The sequence below is a fragment of the Salminus brasiliensis genome, chromosome 25 (assembly GCF_030463535.1).
Source record: "Salminus brasiliensis chromosome 25, fSalBra1.hap2, whole genome shotgun sequence".
Lineage (NCBI taxonomy): Eukaryota > Metazoa > Chordata > Actinopteri > Characiformes > Bryconidae > Salminus > Salminus brasiliensis.
Genome location: NC_132902.1, coordinates 7,942,495 through 7,962,940, shown reverse-complemented (window position 1 = coordinate 7,962,940; position 20,446 = coordinate 7,942,495). Strand labels below are relative to the sequence as shown.

Below are 20,446 nucleotides of genomic sequence, written 5' to 3'. Positions count from 1 at the left end.
TCTAAAACATACATCATCTGTCAAGCACAGTGGAGGTATTGTTATGGCATGGGCATGCATGGCCGCCAATGGAACTGCATAATAGGAGTTTTTGATTATGTGACTGCTTATGGAAGTAGGATGAATTCTGAAGTAAACAGCTATACTATATTACATAAAAACAAAACAAAACCAAAAGCATTTCAAGTAAGGCTGAGTCAGTCAAGAGAGTTTCAGACATTGCAATTCATTCAGTCCATTTACTTTTTGAGCCTGAGAAAATAGCAACTGTGTAAACATGACTGTAAATTCCTAATCAAATTGAATTGTTATAGTGCTTGAATTAAAGCTGCAAGTCTACACGTTAACAATTTTCTGATTGCTCCATTTAAAATTCATAAATGTAGATGGTGTACAAAGGCAAAAGTAGAAAATGTGCGTCACTGTCTAAATACTAATTTATTTACTTGTGAGATCCTGCTGCAACTTGAGAGCTAATAGCTGTCGCCTGTGGAAATGTTTTTTTTTATTGCCAAACACAGCTTTTTATAGACTGGTGGACACCCTGTTTATTATTTAAATGGTAAACTTATCAGCAATCTGCTTCATAGAGGACACACACACTTTAATTAAAAGTAACATTGACAGCTTTAATGTCTACATACATTTTCAGACAAAAGTATTGGGACACCTGCTCATTCTGATTCTTCTAAAATCAGGTACAAAAATCACACAAAAAAACATGTCTCTACTGTCAAGGGAAGGCTTAATACTATGAGAATTCAGAGGGAAGAGCGTTAGTAAGGTCAGGATGCATGATCACCACCCCACCTCACCACAAGAGTCACTTCTTTTCACTTAAAAATGAACAAAACACATGATTCAAAATAGTTGCCATAGCTGCACAATTATTTGCATAGAACAATTAATAGATGTGTATGTGTGTTTATCTTATACTATATTATAAATAGATCATATATATCTTTTAAACAAATGCTGGCTTTACAGTGAACATTATAACAAAGTGATATGTCAGAGTCTATTGCTGTAGAGGTACTGGTACTATCTGCATATTCAAGCATGCTCTGCATAAAACATAAATCTCGCATCATAAAACACTTGATACTTTTGCACATTACATAGCAAATGCCGAGTTATATGTTTTTACTTCTTTTTCTGAGGTTATGTGGCCATGTAATTGGCAGTGTTGCTTATTGAGCCACAGAACAGCTCAGTCAGTCAAGTAACGGTTTCATTTGGCAATGTGAAGGTTTCCTCTTAAAAGGAACAGCCTGAACAAGCAAAACATGAAAGGAAACCAGTAACCAGGCAACACAATAGTGTCTGCATCCATTCATTTTTGCAATTCAGATCTGACACACCCTCAGTAGAGTTCAATAAGCAAAATGAAGATTGCCATGTTTGACTGGGGAGCATTCTACTGGCTTCTCAAAAGTCAACAAGAAACTAACCCAATATGTTAGTTAGGATTTGTTGGGAGTTGTTGTGCAGAGCTTTGGTCACTATAGCTGTTTTGATAAAAACATTTCAGGATTTTTGGCAAAATCCGAGTTCAGCAGACTGTCTGCAGTCTGAACAAAACCAATTTAATCCATCTGACAACTGTACGCAGTTTCAAAACCAAATCTTTATATCTATTAGATATGTATTAGGCGGTTGCTTGAATTTCCTGAAAGACTTCCAAACAAGCCAAAGTCCTGCTTCAGACTGCCCTACTCTAGTCAGCATATGCGTGTCAGCTCTGTTGTTATGACAACCAGTGTGGATATGTAAGCAAACTACAGTTGGGCCATAAAAAAGGATTTGGTAACATGCTGTGTAGACACAGTCTAAAAATCAGTCTAAAAACTGTGCTACTGCCAAGAGCATGAGCTTACTTGAGTCTCTGTGGTGTTCCTGTACCAGTCAGAAAACACAGCTGGTCTGAGGTACATTTGTGTAGTTTGTGTCTGTGTGTGGTTTTAGCTGCGTATGCTGTATGTGCGTATTTGGCAGCATAATGCAGTAGGCAGAGGTAGCAAGTGTGTGTGTTCGAAGCGGCCAAGGCAGTGTGTGATGGTGTGTATGCAATTCTCCTGCAGGGAGGAGAGACGGGATGTTCTCATGCCCAGCTGCAGCTCAGTCTCAGGGGCTGTAGAACTCACCATTGGGTACAGAGCACTGCCAACCTGCGCACACACACACACACACATACACACTTCAAATATCAGACAAGGCTACACATTTTCAGCCACAAATTGTTGGCACAAAACGTCTACATGTATTTTCATGCCAATATAAAGAAATAAAATGATCAGTTGCTATTAAAATGTCCTCTGTTACACACTGTTCAGTAAGACAGGCTTTAATCCTGTGTGTAACACTGATTTGGTCATCATAGTCTTGCTGTTTTTTTTTCACAATAACACACAACCTTGAGTGTAATATTGCTTTAATATACTGTACACTGAAGCAACAGTATTGAAGCAATTAAGTGTCGTATATAACATAGCCAAGCTGTTATTTCACTATAAACACACAACCTCGAGTGTTCTATTGCTTTTATACAATATTTTGGAAAACCAAGTAAGAAATATATAAACTGAACTGTGAACATAACATTTAATATATTTTTATGTTCATGTTATTTCCTTCCGCTAAATTATAATCCCTGAACAAGCAGCTTGTTGCAGTTTCACACACACACAAACCCTACTCACTGCACAGCCTTCACTTCCTTCTCCAACTCCTTACACAGACCAACACATTCTCCCTCTTTTTGTCTTCTGGTTATTGTATATTATTTCGTTTTAGGTGGTTCTTGTTTTTTGTGGCTCAGGGTATTTATGTTAGTTCTTGGTAAAACGGCATTCAGCATGTGATACATGCTGATGTGGCGAAATAACAGCACGGTTAGAACATTTCTCAACCAATCAGCTTGCATGGGCGGACCTTACTGTTGTGTATATATGCATGCAACAAAAATCTCGTTTTGTGTTTTATGTAGCCTGTGTTTGATGTTGTGTATATATAATAATATAATGTATAATATTAAATACAATTACGTGTATTGTGAAAAAGGTTCAGTGAAATACTAATTCACCAAGACATTTATATAAACAAGTTTCAGATACGTTTATAAGTGCTGTTTATCCGTAATGCATTTCCACGCAAATCATTTCAGCAGTCTATCATGATAAAAGAAGAACAGTTTAGAGCTGCTTACTACATGCATTTCAAGACACGCTTACTTGCTCGGTTTCAATCATGGTCAAAGCTCATCTGGTTTTGCTGAGTAATGAATTAAGCTCTGGTTTTCGTGGGAAAACTTCAACTGATAGTATCACATGTCTCATCAATGCAAAAGACCTGGACTGTAACAAGTTACACTCTCTTCCAAGTGGTTCTGGTCTTGCATGTGCGCCCCCTCACCTGATCTAGTTCAGAGAAGGCCAGTCCGAGGTTTTCTCCATTACGGTAGAATGTCAGTGTTCCTGCAGTTCTGTCCAGTAGAACCCCAATCACTGTGTTTTTGTCATAAAAAGGTTCGGTGTACTTTCTACTCTTACCATTGTGCCAGAGAAAGCCTTTATATGACAGACCCCAACTTTCATGGTCCATACCTATGAACACACACACACTTTACAATGTACATAATGCTATTTGCTGTGCATAAATGTCTCTTATGTGCAAACTTTGACAAACAAACACTGAACATTTCTGGGTCAAACAATTACAACCGGGATAAAGGGAAAACTGATCAAACTGTTCCTTTAATGGACATATCCTTACACTTTTTTCCACAATCACAAACAAAGACGAAACAGTCTGACACAACATATACAAACACACACACAGCAAGTATTGATTGAAGTACTCACCTATTAGGTTGATAAACTGACCCCCTGTATGCAGACATGCATTTAGCGTACCCACTCCCACCATTACAGAATTGCCATACAGAGGCTCCAGGAACTCAATCTCCCAGTAGTGCTCACCATGAGTGAAACCTGAAACACATACACACTACTAACAGGATCTAGAACACGGATTCTAACAAACTGCACTATGGCAGTCCAACATCTAAATAGACTTTGTGAAAATGACAATAATTGTAACTGGGTCCTCTGCAGTTGTTACTAGATAATGATAACCGGACTGAACAGTTATTTGCACTCTGCCTATTTTGCACTATGACTATTTGCACACCTGTACAGATGTCCTTTTCTTTTCTGTAAATATATTTTTCAGCTCTTTATTACCTTTATTACCTTTAGTACTTTCTACTTTTTTTAATTTATCCCCTACCCTATTTATTGTTTAGTGTCATTTTCCTTTAGTTTAAGACTGTGTTCTGTGTTTCTTTGTTACTTGTCATGCGTGTTGCTCTCACCAAGACAAATTCCTTGTATGGGTAACATACTTGGTGAAATAAAGAGATTCTGATTCTGATTCTGATTCTGATATATTGATTTAAGATTTGTTTAGCCATTCAAAAGCCTCAGGAGCCCATTTAGATACATGCAATTAACATGAGAACTAGGCAAACTAAGTATGCCTACCCTAACAGTTTTCATATTGCCATGGTATGCAATGCTTTATTTGTCTATATTAAAACACAAACGCAAACTATGTTATTAATGAATAAATACTTTGGGAAAGGTCAACAAATGACAACAACAAAGAAATGTGTATAGATAGAGTTAGATCTTTCTTTATGCTACATGCACACTGCATATAAAACATTTAATGATAAACTTAAAAAGTGTTTCCTGCAATTCCAAATATAAAACAATGAATTCTGAGTTGATTTAACTAAAATGTGAATTTTAACTGAATGTTTTAAAACATGTAATTGTGAAGGAAATGTTTTACAGGTAGAAATAATCTCGCATGAGAACTTAATGGTCTGCAGCTGATAGCAGACCTTCTCTAAGAAGCTAATGCTCTACAAGTGGGTGATTTGTAGTCCTTTACAGCCTCACTAAACACTGATGACCTAATGTACAGCTGCTGCACACTGTTGGGAACTTTTTTGCCTAGAGTATGTGCTGTACAGAGACAACGCAATATCACTGGTGAGGGAGATTTCGTGTGATGGTTGGTGTGGCGCAACAGATAACACAACTGCCTGCCAGTGAACTACCACACCATGTGGAATACTGGGGTTCGATTCCCGGTCTGGGTGGCTATGGTGCGCTACATCAATAAGTGTCCTTGGGCCAGACTCCTAACACTACATTGGCCCACCTCTGTAATACCAGTAACCTTGTAAGTCACTCTGGATAAAAGCACCTGCTAAATACCGTAAACGTAATGTAAAAAGATTTCGTGTAAAAAAAAACTAAAAACATGTATTGTCCCTTTCGTGTGTGCATTACTTCAGCTTGTATTTAATCGCTGCTCAAATATGATGGTGGAGCAAGGGTTTCTAATCCGGGTCTTGGAGCAAGTGAGCACATTTATGTGCATTTCTCCTCCCCCACACCTGATTTAACTGTGCTAGAGCGTCTCACCTCGAGTTCCTCGGACGCCTGCAGTGCCCTGGCTCTCCAGCAGGGGGCTGATGTGGAAGTAAACAGACTGGCGGCATGAAGACAAACAGGCATCAGGCGACTTTCCTTCAGTGTCCCACTCCCAACTCTCCCAGGTGTGCTCTTTAAGGACTGGCCTCATTTACTGCACACATACACAGAGACGGAGCTTTTGAACAAAGTTTTCATTTATGATCATGTAAATCGGTAATACTAAAGTAAGCGGGCTGGTTACTCAGCCAGTTTTTACATAAACTTAAAGCACTAAATTGACACTGTACATTTAATCTCTATAAAGCAAGTATTAAATATTAGCCACGGACTCTTTTCACCCCACTTTACTAAGCAGTTCTGAAAACGGCCACAGGTTTAGGCTGCTATGTTTAAGCTGCTAACTAACTAACTAATGTAATAACCAACTAACAAAAGGTTTATGAAAAGCCCCGGTAACTTACCTCAGGAGTGTAGGTTCAGACTTGCTTTAACGCGTAAGCTATTAGGAGTTTGTCTCGCGCACTTCGCCAAGCCCCTCAGAGCTGCTGCAGATATAAACAAAACAGCCAGCAGCTCAAAACAGCGCGCTCAGCTCAGCTCAGCTCAGCTCCGTGTGTAGGCTGCTCACAAAGCGTGGTTGCCCAGACTGGGCTTTCTTCGTTTCAGCTGAAGTCACTTTAAGAAAAAAAAACGGCTCGATTTAATGGTAAATGTTGGCTTCACATATCCCCAAGTCTAAACAGAGGCGCCACAGAGCCAAGTGGCTCGACTTCGTGCAAAACACAACACACCCTCCCGTTGCTTTTCCTAATATGGGCCGCGGAGATGTGCGCAGTGGAACGTATACATGATTCACATGTCGACCCGAGTACGTGCGAGCCTCCACAACAGCTCCTACCTACAAGAAGACTCTCAGAAATGCTTAGAAACGTTTGAAACGAACCAGTTTATTGCACAACATGTACATGCCATACGGGAGATAAAGAAGGAAGGGCTGCAGCCTGGAGCGCTGAAAAACAAACGCCAGCGAGCATCACAGCAGTAAGCACACTCCTCAACTCCTAGTCTACTAGCGCCTAAAGACTGTGGTCGGACTGGGTAGGTTATTACACGTGGAGGCAGACAGAATACAGTAGCTCTGATAGCTCTATGCTTGCTCACTGCTTCTGAGATATAATTCCTTAAAGGAACAGTTCACCAAATTTGAAAACTTTCTGCAGGACTGCATTTTCCACATGTGAACAGAGTCATTCACAGTGGTTTGGCGTGAAATGCACAGATCTAGAAATATTCACCAGGTCAGATTTGTTCACAGTGGTGATGACAGGAACCAGGCGCCCATGCCTGTGAAAGCTACCTCGCATATTACATAATACTTTGCCAGTACCATTTGTTCATATTTACCCTCTTTTATAATTAGAAATATTACATAGAAAATTGTAATTTGGATATGAATTGCAGTGGCTACACTTGTGCTGTAAACATCATGGCATCTAGTCTCCATCACCACCACTGTAAAGACATCAGGGTCTGTATGTTTCTCTACAATTCCACACCAAACCACTCTAAAAGGAGTTGTTTACATCCCTGTGGTTGAATTATGCCACAGTTGCCTTTTAATGTCAACAGTCAGCAGGATGTTACATGGTCAGTGTTATCATGAACATAGCATAGGTACGTGTACTACTTTGGTGCTGAGAGCACAGCACGCTTTGTGCACAACGGTCAGTTGTCAGTTTGGTGCGCGTGTCCATGCAGTCCCCTGCACTCAAAGTCCAGGAGGGCCTGTGGCTCCTCTGCTTTTTGTGGGCAGGGTTCTGTTTTTGACAGAGTGACACTTCCCAACATTTAGTGTATTTTTAAACAACTGTAAAACCTACTTGTTATCTTGAATCTTCTGCTGTACCTTAAGAACTGCAAATTAAAATGGTATGTATTGTTGCATTTACAAAAGCAGGTAGGAAAAGTGCTCATAATTCACAATATTACAATGTGCACTTGTGCCATTCACGGGCAGAGTGACCTGGACAAGTGTTTTTTGTTGCATTACGTTTTGGCCCTTCTTTTCATCCATGAGTGTGGTACGTAGTGAGGATTAGCGAGGGGAACTGTCAACTCAGAACTGATCAGGCATACTTTCAAGGGACCAGCTTTAGGTAAAGCTGTAGAAAATAAAATTAAAAAGTACATTACATACATTCATTACAATGATTTGGGGCTGCCAACGCCACTCTGCTCTTAACCCTACTTTCAAACCTAATGGAATTCTTTTCTATACATTTTTAGCATATAGAGTTACAAGTGTGCAAGTCTGATTTTAACAGGGTTTGCTATTTACAACCTAACATATTATATGTGGTATAACTTTAGAAGACCAGTGCTAAACCAACAACCTGATGAAGAAAGGGGCTGAGTGAAACTCTGTACAAAGAAACTTTCACTGACAAAAAAGAAAAAAAAAAGAAAAGCAACAACAATCAGTAATCTGCATGTGAAACGGATTCCAAGGACCTACAGCGACACCCTTGTATTCTGTGTGGATCGCAAGTCATTGATGAATGTCTGGAGCTTCCAGCTGTGATGCAGAAGAACAAAGCTTTAAAAATTACAGTGTGTCTTCAGAGTAGAAGAAAGAGGGCAGAGGAGCAGAGAAGCTGGAGAAATCACCCATGGGATGTTTTGGCAGGTCAGCTGAGGACAGAAAAAAAAGTCAAGTGTTTCTGAAGAGCAGTCTGACTTCGGTCTACTGTAGCGTGTCCACAAACGCGTCAAACTCGTCGATGTCCTTCTCATAGATGGCCAGTTTTTCTGGCAGAGAGTCCTACAATACAAATAGATTATTGTAATTCTTTCGTACAGTTCAGTATGAGTTCCTGTATTTGTTCCCTCAAAAGCATTGTTAGTTCAGCTGAATTTAAATGTAGCATACACTATACATGCTATGCTTGTAAGCATTGTGACTGCAAATATACATGCATTACTGTATCTCTATAAAAGATCAGATTATGACAATGGTGTATGTAGTGCAACCGTCTTTCTCACCAGGTCCTCAGCCATAGACTGTGCGCTGACATCGATGGACAGGCTGGCAAGCTGGGGAGGATTCTGGAACTCTCTGTAAAAAGTCCCTAGGTCCATCGGCAACAGGTCATCCTTAGAAAATGCTGGCTTCTGCAAATTAAATGCATATATGGTCATAAAATATGCAATTGACAATTACCATACACTTGTATGTATAACTATATTTAAATTGTGTTGGACTTTTGAGTGCTTCTAGTTTTACATCTTTAAAATCTGGTTAACGTTAGTATGAAGACTATTTTTGCCAGATTGCCTCCCCTTTTTTTTTTATAAAAATTAAGACTGTCCTAATCTTGGCTAAAACTTCTGTATTTTTCGTCGATGGGAACGAAGGCAAACTAGCAAGACAAATTTACATGTAAAACTAAACAAAACTGGTTCTCTATGTTTGCATCATTGCGTAACAATAACTTGCACTGTTAACTGTTGCACTCAATTAGGGGAATATTATGCCTTTACCAGTTTTTAGACAGCTCTGATCAGTGAATTCATTTGTTTTTGAGCTGCATTATGTGTCTTGTTTTTCATCCAATCTTTGCTGGATATTTCCCATATCACTCAGGTTTAGTATCTTACAAACATCTGTTGTATGTGCTGTTTACAAGGCAAACGAAATGTCCCGAATGGTCATTTGTTTTCTGCAGTGGGGTACATACAAAGTCCACCATAACAAAGTCATCCTGTGCTTGGCCCCCGCTTTGGCTGGAGCTCTGAGAGTGAAGGCTGCCCTGCAGCGGGGAAGAAGGGGTCGGCGATGCCGGCGGGTGCACCTGGACACAGATTGCATAACAGACAAACACTTTTAAGATGATACTACACATGCAATTGCATATTTCCCTGATTTTCTGCACTTTAAAGTTGAGTAGCTCTAAATTCCAGGCTACAGTATGTTTGATGTGTTGCAAGTCTACAAGTCTATTTTATCTAACATATCAAATAAATGCAGAGGCATAATAAGGCAGGGTTTTCTGCCCCTTTATAGGATCTGCATACAACAAAGCACACTCAGTCTCTCTCTACATCAACCAGATCCAGAGGTCACTGTAGAATATGTGAAGGCCGGGGTCACTGAGGTTACATATTGAACACTGACCTCTTCTTTTGATCCCCCCTGCCTTTCATAACAGTGAGGAATAATAATAACTATTTGCTGATAACAAGGTTGCGTTTTTGTGTCTGTGTTTGTTCAGGTCAATTCCATACCATGGGGTCATTCTCCTCTAGGTCGTACGCCCTGGGAGCAAACGCAGCAAATGGCAGATCCAGACTGGCTGTGGTCACCTGGACAAACACAAATTGAAGAAACTTTATGATCTCTTCTTTCTGACTCATTTAGATATTTTATATGTGTTTTTTGTAGTCACCTGTGTTGTGGGTTTGTTGACGAAGGCTCCCACTTTTCTGGTAAACGTAGTCTCAAGAGCATCTGAAGGCAATGCACCTTTCATCTCAGTACTCCTCGATAACACATCTGCATCACCACTACACGCACACACGGTGAAAACACCCATTGAAGGATGGCATATGGCATATGGCAGAATGTAAAAGAAAAGAGTCCCGGAAACTGCCCTCACCTGCTGCAGCTAGAGGGTGGGGCCTGGTGGGGCATGTCTGCAGCAGGGCAGGAAGGGACACGCCCATGGTCAGCCTGAGTACCGTGACTGGGCTGCAGAAGCACCTGTGGGACTCCGCCCTCTTTCCCTGGCACAGCCACCTGATAAGAAACCGTACTTAGAACTACACAGCTTAGAAAAGATAAATCTATAAAAATTAATTATGTAAATTATTCCAGTTAAAATGATAAGGTATATGAAATGGTAGTTTTTTTTGTCATATAAATTCATTTCCATGTGACAACTGTAGCACACTGGTGGTTAACTAGTGAAAGAAGATGAAACCTAATGTGGAGTGGTTGGTATACTAGGTTAGTTATAACCATGATCAGGCATATATATTTTTATTTTTCGAACTTCTACCTAAAATGAAGTTATAAGTGAAGTAAATTGCTCAAAAAAGGATTGATTCAAGTGACATGTTACTTAAACTGAAGCTTAGAGGGCTTTTTACGTGGCAAGCTCAATCCTAAGGAATAGCTCTGGTTCCAGCAGTTTTTGTGAGGGGATTGATAAAGGAGAGCCTCACTGTTTAGGTGGTGGGTGACTGCTTTAGATGTTTATTTTTCATTTTTCTGTTCTTCAAAGTTCCTATTTTTGTGTTTAAATGTGCTGGTATTGCAGTCACCATGGTTACCACATGATGTGCTAAATGTTGACCTTTTATAATGGAAAAAACCCTTTCGTCAGCCATATAAACATGTATTAGCTGATCATCAGAATTAACTAAATTGTTTTGCTATAACCAAACTAATTCTAAGTTTAACTGTGCATCTATGAATTTCAAGTCTGAAGCATTTAGACATCTGAGTGTGTATGTATGTGAGAGAGAGTGCATTTGGTTAAACACTTTACTTTGGTGCATCTTACCAGTGTAATTTAGGGGTGTGTGTGTGTGTCTGTGTGCTAGTGTAATACCTGGTGAGGGTGGGCAGCAGTAGCGCAGGATGTAGGATGACACACATCTACTGCACCCAGTGGTGGAGTCTGATATGACAGACGAGAAGTACAAAGCTATAACAGAGATAGAGGGAGAGATACAGATCAGTGCTGTTATTGTTCACAATTATATGGCCATTATTTATTTCTTGTTTATACAAAAGTCTTATGTGACATTTGTAATGTGATTTGTTTATGAAACTGCAAAATAAAAATACACAGTCTGATAACAGTTTAATAAATACATAGTGAAGCAGACATGTCAAGAATGAAAACAGTGTGCAACTTACAAAATATGACTCATTGTGCTGCAAGTAGAGCAATAATGCGCATTAGTGCACCCTTTCAGACAGTAGCAGAATACATTAGAGGAAAGTAGTGGAAAAATGAGGAAAACACTAGCATAGGAGTGAAGAGTAGACAGGAACATTGCAGGAACAGGTAAGGCTGGACAAATATTAGTGTTTGGTGGAAGAAACAGCATGAGAACAGAAGGAGATTTAGCTTATTTGCATTAATTTTATAATCAAAGTACACCCTCTATGGTTTTCCTATCAGGATATAAAAATGATAAATAAAAAGATAAACAGAACCTCAGATAAACAAAAACACCACAGATTCACCATGTTATTATTGATTTAACAAATGAACCCTAAATGCATATGCCATGTGTAAAAAAACTGTACAACCCACAAAATACTTTAGTATACAGAAGTGTCTTGTTTTGGCTGCTCCACAAGCCTAAATCATCATCATCCCTCCAGCACAGTGCTTGACAAAGATGCTGTTTGTTTTTTTTGTAATTTTGTAAAATTTAGTATTTTTGTAAAATTCCACTTTGGTCCAAAGAATATTATTTCAGACGTTTTGTGTTTTTTTTTTAGATGCAACTTTGGGAAAAGAACAGATCTGCTGGCAACTCCTCCCAGCAAGCCATACTTCTTCAGTATTTTTCCAATTGTACCATCATGAACATTTAACATGCAAACTGAGGTCTGTAGAATCAGATATGTAGATCTTTGTTTTTTGCAATTACTCTGAGCACGGTCTGACCTTGGGGGGAATTTGCTGGGACATTCACTTCTAAGAAAACAACTGTATTGAAAGGTTTTCCACTTGTGAATGATCTTTCTCAATGTAGAATGGAATAATGGGCTTCACATTGTTTGAAAATTGCCTTATGGCCCTTCTCAGACTGGCGGGCAGCAACACTTTCTTCTCTAAGCTGATTGCTAAATGCTGAATGCTCCAGACCAGCAAACTGCTAGAAATTATACCTTTATAGAAGTGGCCACATTTGCAGATGTGCAATTAATTTAGGGCATTTGATTAGCAGCACCTGGCTGCTACGTACTCTCCAAAGTACTATGGAAGCAGTAAGGGTATACTTAATGTTTTAGACACTGCTTCTGCATTTTGGTCTAGTGCTTGTTAAATAAATAATGACATGGTGGAATCTGCTGTGTTGTTCAGTTGAGGTTGTATAAAGACTTTCTAAAGACCAGATGTTAATTTTATCCGGATATGTAAAACCATAAAATTCAACAAGGGTGTACCTTGATTTTCCTACATACAGTATACGTTGGTATAACCCTCTGGAGTCTATGAACACGTCGGTGCATCAAACATGATGTTTCTCAATGTATCTATTGATATCTTTGCGATAGCATAGTGCATAGATACTCATCTCTGCCTCTCTCTAAGTCTAACTGGTGGATTTGAGAGTCATCGTGCAATTGTGTTTATATACCATCTTAATTATGCATCATACAACTTTTCCAAAGCTAAGACTCATGTAGATACATTTCAAGCATCAAAACAATTCACATGAGTAAAATGAATGTTTTTACAGGAAATAACAATTAACAACACAATTTTTAAGTTTTGGGCCAGAGCTTCTCTTTACATGGTACTCTAGGCCACATATGGTGGACATGTTGATATAAATGGGTATTATCCTGTATACAAGTGCCTTTAAAGACCACTTTAAGAAGTTATGCAAAAATAGAGAAAGTGGCCTAAGATTCCAGAGGGTTAAATAAGCATGTTACAGATAGCTTTTATAGTACAGCTGAAATTTGTAATCACATTTAACCCTCCCAGAGACCATAATAATTATGCTGTCTGGGACTCCCAGGCAAGGATGACTGGCATCACCAGTGATCGAACTTCCAGATGACAAAGCCAATGCTTAGACAGCAGCACCACGCAGGAGCAGATTGTTGAGAGGAGGTTTTTAAAAAAAAAAAAAAGGGGCACAGCATGGGAAAGACACACACACACACGCGTGCGCGCGCGCGCAGGGTCTGCGAACATACAAAACAATATTCTTTTCCCTCACAACTGACATTTCCAAGCTCTGCTCACAAACATGTTCTATTATGGAAATTACAAAATATAATAGTGATAAATCCCAGATCTTTTTAAAGAATTTGGAGAATATAATATGCTAACATTACACACACACAATTAAAAAACATTTATGCTAGGAGCATCATATTTCACAAACAAAATAAAAGTAATTCGAAAATAAATACTTAAAAGAATTACATACAAACCAGTAAACAAAGTAAACCAAGTAAACAAACATTTAGCAGGAGCAGAGTAACTTTTTTAAAACTCTGAAGATATTTTTGGATTTCTAATTTAAACTTTTGCTGTGTTCACAGGTGGTCAAAGTGCCAAATAGGTTTTACTCTTACTACCTCAATGGTCTTTTTCTCTTATCACTGTTTTTCCACATTAATCCTTTATTTTCTCCACTTCATCCAACTAAAAGAACCCAGTGCTGAAATTAGAAAATTCTCAATAAAAGGATGGAAGGAAAACCCCTAAAATACAGTCATGGGGTCAATGGCCTGCTGAGTTGCTGGCATCAAAAGGACAACTTATTTAATCTACAAACAAAAACTGTTAAACACAAAAAGAACATGTTTGTAGGCCGAGTATGGATATGTCAACTTGCCATCAAACCTCCAAGATTCTGCCAAGCCACTCACACACACACACACACACACACACTCACACGACTCACTTGCTGTGAGAAGCCCAGCCCCATTATGGGGACCTTCAGAGTAGCCATCAGACCAGGCTTAGGAGTCTTACTATGTGCTTGACTTACAGTACACACACACTACTCACAGACACACACAAAAAAGAAGAGAGAAAGAGAGAGAAAAAGAACAAGGGAGCAACAAGAAAAATGAAAAACACTACCACAGAAACATGATGAGAAGAAACTCAATCTGGTAGCTTAATAACATGAAGAAACTTATCAGTCCCTCACAATATGGGCTTTGCTATATATTGAGACACTATATATTTAGACACTACTTTACTATATAAACACAGCGCTCATCAATGTATCTATAAATTCGTCCAATTTCTGAAATTCTGGAAGGGGGGGGGGGGGGGGGGGGCGCAGCAGCCATTTTACAAACTGGCTCTGCTGACTATTGTTGACTGTCAGCTACACAAAGCAACATAAGGAAATACTGATTTAGCTACCAAGATGCCAGATTGAATAAAAGAACAGAAGAAAATAAAGGAAATCAATTTAAGAAATGTTAAGTAAGAAGAAATATACAGTGGCATTTGAAGCAAAAGCAACAGTAAAGCTAAAGGTGAATTCCAGTGAAGGCAACAGAACCACTAAAGCATGGGATGTACAAAGAAGCAGGGGTTGAGACATAATTGGGATAGTGCAGTGTGGAATTTTAGCTCTCAGATTAAGCTCAGATCAAGCCTCTTTCTTGCTTCACCTGAGTATGTAAGATGATCAGATCTGCCTATGATGGATAGGTGTATGAGAAAATACCCAGTCACACTAGTGTTTGTCTGTGAATGTTTGCAAGACAAATTCTTACGTTTAATGGAATTCAACATTAGTGAACTTTGATTTATTAATCAAATTAGTGCTGCTCCTGCTGCTACTTTAATGTCAGAAGAGGCAGTCCAGCTCTGAAGATGCAAAAATGGAGGGGATAATGTGGGGCTAATATGTCAACAGTGTCTGAGCATGGCTGTTTCTTCCCTACTGGCCAACCATGACAGCTACACTTTAATACACAAACTCAGTGTGTGTTCTTTACTCAGTATTTAATTAACTGGCATATCCTTATTTTATACATTGGGGTGTGCAGCCCTGTGGTTTTGCCAGTATAAAAACATGACATGAATGAGAAATCACAGAAACATTTCCTGCATGCATGTGTTGCAGCATGGCTGGCAAAGCAAAGCATCTGTTTTTACAGTCTACAGTTGTTTTTCAGGGCAGGTACAAATGACTGATTTCTTTTGAATTACTGTTTAAGTGGTGCATCTGTGAACAACGCAATGCCTGACCATTACCAGTAAGAGGAGCTGTGTTATTAAGGCTCTGTAAAAGCCTTAATAATCTTGCCCAAACTACATATTACCATTGCAGTTAGGTTTTACAGGGCACTGAAAAAAATAAAGCTAAAGAACACAATCTGTGAAAGTGCTTGTGCTGAGTGAGGAGCTTTTATTGGTGTGAAGAAAACGCGTGCGCTAAATGGAAGTGTCTTTACGCATAACAGCAGCAGGGTTAGGGTAGGAGGCTACCTGAGAAGGTGGAGAAGTGGAAAACGATGTGGTGCAGACTTCCTGGGAGTCCTCCACTCCAGCATAAGCCCCTCCCTCTTCCTCACCTGGAGCTCTGAAAAAAGAGAACGAAGAGAGACATGAACTACACAAAACTCCAGGACATACCAAATTCAGAGTTATATTATTGTTACGCAAAAAAAAAAAAAAAAAATCCACCTGTAGTTGCATGGGTGCATGAGGGCTGTGTTGCTGAGGGGACGCTCCACAAAGTGGTCAATGATAATGCCCATGATGGGGCCTGTTCTTTCAAACTGTCTGTGAGACAAAACACTTTTTTTAACTACAAATCATGAACTACAAACATTTGACAAGTGGGTGAAATGAACACCTTATGACAAATATCATAATAACTTGTAATAACTTATAATAACAAAATAACATGACAACTAAAACAAGAGTTTTCTTAGAAAATTAACTATATATTTTTTAACAAATAAGTTTAAAGGAGGGTCCCAAAAAGCTGTCTACAGTTTACGCCATTGTCATAAAAAATAATGTTTATCTGGTGATCCAAATCAATTTGTTCTTTTCCAGATGACCATGAAAATATGATATGCTGTATTAGCCAACCCTCATATCTGTGCACAGCATGGCAGGGTGTACCTGGAGGACATCAGTGCCAGATTGGTGCGATATGCACAAGAGAGGGTGAGGGTTCCGATTGGAGTACCCACAATACCCACACGTACTGTCTGGAAGCCTGGGCAGAAGCGTAGTGCAGAGAGAGGGAGAGAGAGGGAGGGAGAGGGAGAGGGAGAGAGAGAGAGAGAGAGAGAGGGGAAGAAAACCCAGGCACACCAAAGAGACACAATAGTTATTTGCATTGCTGAACTGGCTATCTCAGTAATTATCATAACCAGGCTACATGCTTTGCAATGGTGCAACAGTCTCACCTTCCCCAAGTCCTGATAGCTGCACATCTCCAAAATATATCCTGCCAATAAAACAGGAAATTAACGACCACACAATCATAACTATGAAAATAGAACAGAATATGGAATATAATTATTGCCCCAATTATTACATCCCATCTAGACATTTTTAGTCTAGACGTTTGTTAGAGATACTGTACAATGCAACTCAAACTCAAGATAAAGTGGATGCCCCATGTATCCATAGTAGGCTGCATGATAAAGGATCCCCCTCCCTTTTTCTAATGTGAAGACTGGTAATATGAACATACACACAAAAATATATATATATCATACTTGATGCTGATGCAATGTTGATGCATTTTAGTACCTGTACAGAATGACATAATCATGGCCTTGCTGGCGTGAGAGTTTGTAGGCAGGAGTAACTCTTGTGATGGCCAGAAGAGACTTGAGCAGCAGGGACAGGCGAGTATAAACCGTGTAGGAAACTTTAATATCCTTTTCACACCTAAAACAAGATCAATGGGTTTAGGTATTATTCACAGTACCAATTCTATAAAATAGAAGAGCCACATCAAACAACTTACTTTTCATTCATCTCCAGACACCAAGTTTCCAATTCCATTGAATCACCCTGCAAAATGAACATTACATGCCGGTAAGTGAGTCATGTGTTTCTCTTCAGGTTGGTCTGCTGGACAGTCACTTAAACTGCTTATTATTATAGGATTTAACTTGTGTGCTCCCTTAGTGACCTCCAAAAAAAGCTTGTTTGAATTCATATGGTCACTGTATACTTTTTGTCAGATTGTGGGTTACCGACATACTGTCTTAAACTTGTAGAACAATCAACACAAAGACTTACAAACTGCTTTCAAGAGAAAAGCAAGAAAAAAAACATATCACAGCCACAGCAACATCACCAATGTAGAATTTAAAAAGGCAAAGTCCAGGTCAGCTAAGGACAAAAAACACAGTGAAGGGTCCTTTTTGGTCTTACATATTTCAAATTTCATAATAAAAGTCCTGAGGCCAGGCAACTCTGTGCCAGCAAAATGTATGTATTAATAATTAATTTTAGAGACAAATAAATAACAATTCTGTTTATTTATATCTGTGTTATAGTTTGTTTTACAAAGCAATGTTTCTCAATCCTGATGCTTTAATACTCTCCCTCAGTGAGGTATATGGTTTATTAATTCAACCATGATATTGGCAGTTACACAAAGTTTATGTATCAGTAGTTTATGAGTCAGATTGGTGCGTCCCTAATACAAACGCTCCTGTAAATGTTGTGGAATTTAAAAGTAACATAAACCTTTCCATAGTGCTAAGGTTTATTAAGTTTGTTTCCAAAAAATGAAAAAGATGTCCAGGTCACAGCAGCTGGCTTGGGCAACAAAAAAAAAACTAAATTTATATATATAAAAAAAAAACACTTAAGACTAAATTAAAGTTAGTCACCATAACAAAGCAGTTGTTATATCATATACAACTATACATTTTACCAAATCAAGAACAAACAAAATTGAGACTACTGTTGCATTTTCCTCTGTCAAGAGTCTTCCTGTCCACTGTAAAAAAAAAAAAAAAAAAAAACTAAACCAAAAAAAACAAGACAAAACAAATGATAATTCTGTTCTTTATGTTAAACAAGGCATCTTGACGGAGGACTCAAAATCAAAATCAAACTCATAGAGGCTTTTTTAATTGAGCAATTAGATGCATGGCGGTCATTATAATATAATAATGCTCACTCAAAATGTTTCATGGTTGAAGCAAATATGTTTTCCTTTCAGAGTGCAATCATAATGACCCCTGAACAATTAAGAAAAAAAATATAATTCAATCTTACAATGGGTTATCAGGTACAGCTCTCTGGAAAGTCGTTTTTCAGGTAATAAACTACTGAATGACAATGTTTTAAAGACAAATAGAGTATCTATTAAAGGCTAATGGGAACACTGCATTTTCTGGAAGTGGAAGTGTCAGTGGAAGAGGCTGATAGAATGACAGGACAAATGCTTTTCGTTTACATCCATTTTCAAGTAAATGAGCAAGTGGATGCAGGTGGCCAACTTGCTCCACTGGCACCTAGTAACTTAAAAATGCTGTTGTAGCTTAAAACTCAAATACTCAAACTCAATACCTCTGATGTTTTAAGGGAGATCTCCACACACATAGAACGTCCAATGCTGGGCAGCTGCCCAGCCAGAGCCTTTTTGGCTTCATGCGTCACCTCTGGGATGTCTTTAATTGCCAGGGTAAACTGAAAAAGAAACACATACACCATTACCAAGACAGAGGTTTACCCATAATGCCCATAATATTGTTAGCAAGTGTCCCTTTATAAGGAGATTAAATAAGCCTTACCCAGTCTGAGCCGGTGGGGGATGATGAGGAGCGAGTGCAGATCTTCTCACCCAGCCGAGCCTGGACGATCACCTGCACTGTCTAATCCCACACACAAAAAAACCCCATCGAAATCATAGCTTTAAAGAACAATGTCATCCCAGCATTAAAACATTGCAAAATGTTACCTTTAAGGCAAAAAATTTAATGAATTTGTCCAAGTCTTTCCGGTCCTGTGGGCTCAAATCGCTGTCCATTGTGACGTAAGCCTGCGAGACACAAACAGACATGGACATCACGTTACCAATCAGGTTTCTCACTTTCATTGTAAAGATGTGGATTTTAAAGACTTTCCTACATTATAATTATCATTTAAGATTATTTTCCACTCTCTTACTGTTGTACTTCCGCATGGGAAAAATACTAGCTAAATAAACTGTGGCCCTGGTGATCCATCATCGTGCACAGTTTAGATCCAAACCTAAATTAACACATCTAATCCAGGTAATTTAGGCACTGGTATGTAGCTGAATATGAGAGTCAGGTGTGTTGGTTCTGAACTCTCTAGAACTAGGAGTGGGTACCCCAGTGACTGCAGCAGACCAGACAACATAACGTGACGTTATATATGTTTGCCCATAAAACAGCTGACAATATTGACATGTTGAACATACTCTGTTCAATTTCCTAATGCTTTGTGCTTTTCGAGAATACAGACTGTTGCCACGTCCTCCAGTCCAAGAAATAACAAGTGCATTCGCTACAGAGCTAGCACTACGTTAGCTACATAGCTAGCTAGCTAGCTAACCAGCTTATATCATATTAATACGTTGAACTAATATTTAAAATAAACAACGAACAGCTTTTCTGATCCCAGTGTATCAACAGGACCGAATAAGCTCGCTGTCTTTTTTCCGTTTCGCTGCGCAAAACATATGTTAACAAAAGGCAAACAGCAACACAGCGGCTAACGCTAACGGCAACACATCGACAAGCACGCACATACTTACAGCTCATCCCACACTCTACACTTAGGGCTCACACTATCGAGATAGTTGTATCAAGAAATAGAGCTTATAAAGGCGTCAAAATGTTAAAAAGCAGTCTAATAGACCACTGGTGTCAAAGACGAGTTAAATCATCACAACGCCAAACGTCGACAAGTGCCCCATTTTTGTTTATTTTGTTCGGCAAGCTAGGTCAGTGAATGACGTGTTACTCCAGCAGAAAACACACAGCGGCAGATTCGTCATGTTTAATTATTTTGGGACTGTCGTGTAAAATAAAACGGCAAAGACAATTCTAAAATGCAAACGTGTATATTACTTTCTTACTTTTATATGTATTTAAGTACAGGCAATGGTAATTTATAGAGTATTCGTATTAGTAGCAGTGTAGCGAAAGTAAGTCTGAAGGAGTAGCTAATTGTAGGAGGCGTTTCTGAAACGCAGTC

General features: G+C 38.9%; 2 protein-coding genes across 3 annotated transcripts; both read right to left on the bottom strand.

The window, feature by feature from the left end:
• Nucleotides 1–609: 609 nt before the first annotated feature.
• Nucleotides 610–6,295, bottom strand: LOC140547981 (SPRY domain-containing SOCS box protein 3). Its single transcript, XM_072671311.1, has 5 exons — nt 5,969–6,295; nt 5,496–5,658; nt 3,861–3,989; nt 3,412–3,602; nt 610–2,168 (listed from the first exon to the last, which is right to left on the bottom strand). Exons 2-5 carry the CDS (start codon nt 5,653–5,655, stop codon nt 1,962–1,964), a joined length of 687 nt encoding a protein of 228 aa, XP_072527412.1. The 5' UTR covers nt 5,656–5,658; nt 5,969–6,295; the 3' UTR covers nt 610–1,961.
• A 787-nt stretch (nt 6,296–7,082) lies between these two features.
• Nucleotides 7,083–20,194, bottom strand: atg13 (ATG13 autophagy related 13 homolog (S. cerevisiae)). Of its 2 annotated transcripts, none has more exons than XM_072671456.1 (17): nt 20,004–20,194; nt 19,182–19,262; nt 19,015–19,095; nt 18,791–18,910; nt 17,229–17,275; nt 17,009–17,149; nt 16,660–16,700; nt 16,370–16,466; nt 15,923–16,021; nt 15,725–15,818; nt 11,120–11,215; nt 10,163–10,302; nt 9,953–10,070; nt 9,792–9,869; nt 9,245–9,358; nt 8,550–8,678; nt 7,083–8,328 (listed from the first exon to the last, which is right to left on the bottom strand). In XM_072671456.1, the coding sequence occupies exons 2-17, from the start codon at nt 19,248–19,250 to the stop codon at nt 8,251–8,253; spliced, it is 1,542 nt and encodes a 513-aa protein (XP_072527557.1). In that variant the 5' UTR covers nt 19,251–19,262; nt 20,004–20,194; the 3' UTR covers nt 7,083–8,250. The 2 variants fall into 2 exon arrangements, with proteins under 2 accessions (XP_072527557.1, XP_072527558.1); XM_072671457.1 differs by lacking the exon at nt 20,004–20,194 and adding an exon at nt 14,175–14,273 and having other exon boundaries at nt 19,182–19,256.
• Between the last annotated feature and the right edge of the window lie 252 nt (nt 20,195–20,446).

Excerpts from the sequence above, each read along its gene's own strand:
- LOC140547981 (XM_072671311.1), bottom strand. The coding sequence starts at position 5,655 with ATGAGGCCAGTCCTTAAAGAGCACACCTGGGAGAGTTGGGAGTGGGAC. Across the intron at positions 3,603-3,860 it reads TCAGTTTATCAACCTAATAG|GTATGGACCATGAAAGTTGG; the intron begins GTGAGTACTTCA and ends GTGTGTTCATAG. Across the intron at positions 2,169-3,411 it reads CCTTCTCTGAACTAGATCAG|GTTGGCAGTGCTCTGTACCC; the intron begins GTGAGGGGGCGC and ends GTGTGTGCGCAG.
- atg13 (XM_072671457.1), bottom strand. The coding sequence starts at position 19,250 with ATGGACAGCGATTTGAGCCCACAGGACCGGAAAGACTTGGACAAATTC. Across the intron at positions 15,819-15,922 it reads ATGCACCCATGCAACTACAG|AGCTCCAGGTGAGGAAGAGG; the intron begins GTGGATTTTTTT and ends CTCTTTTTTCAG. Across the intron at positions 10,303-11,119 it reads CTGCTGCCCACCCTCACCAG|GTGGCTGTGCCAGGGAAAGA; the intron begins GTATTACACTAG and ends GTTTCTTATCAG.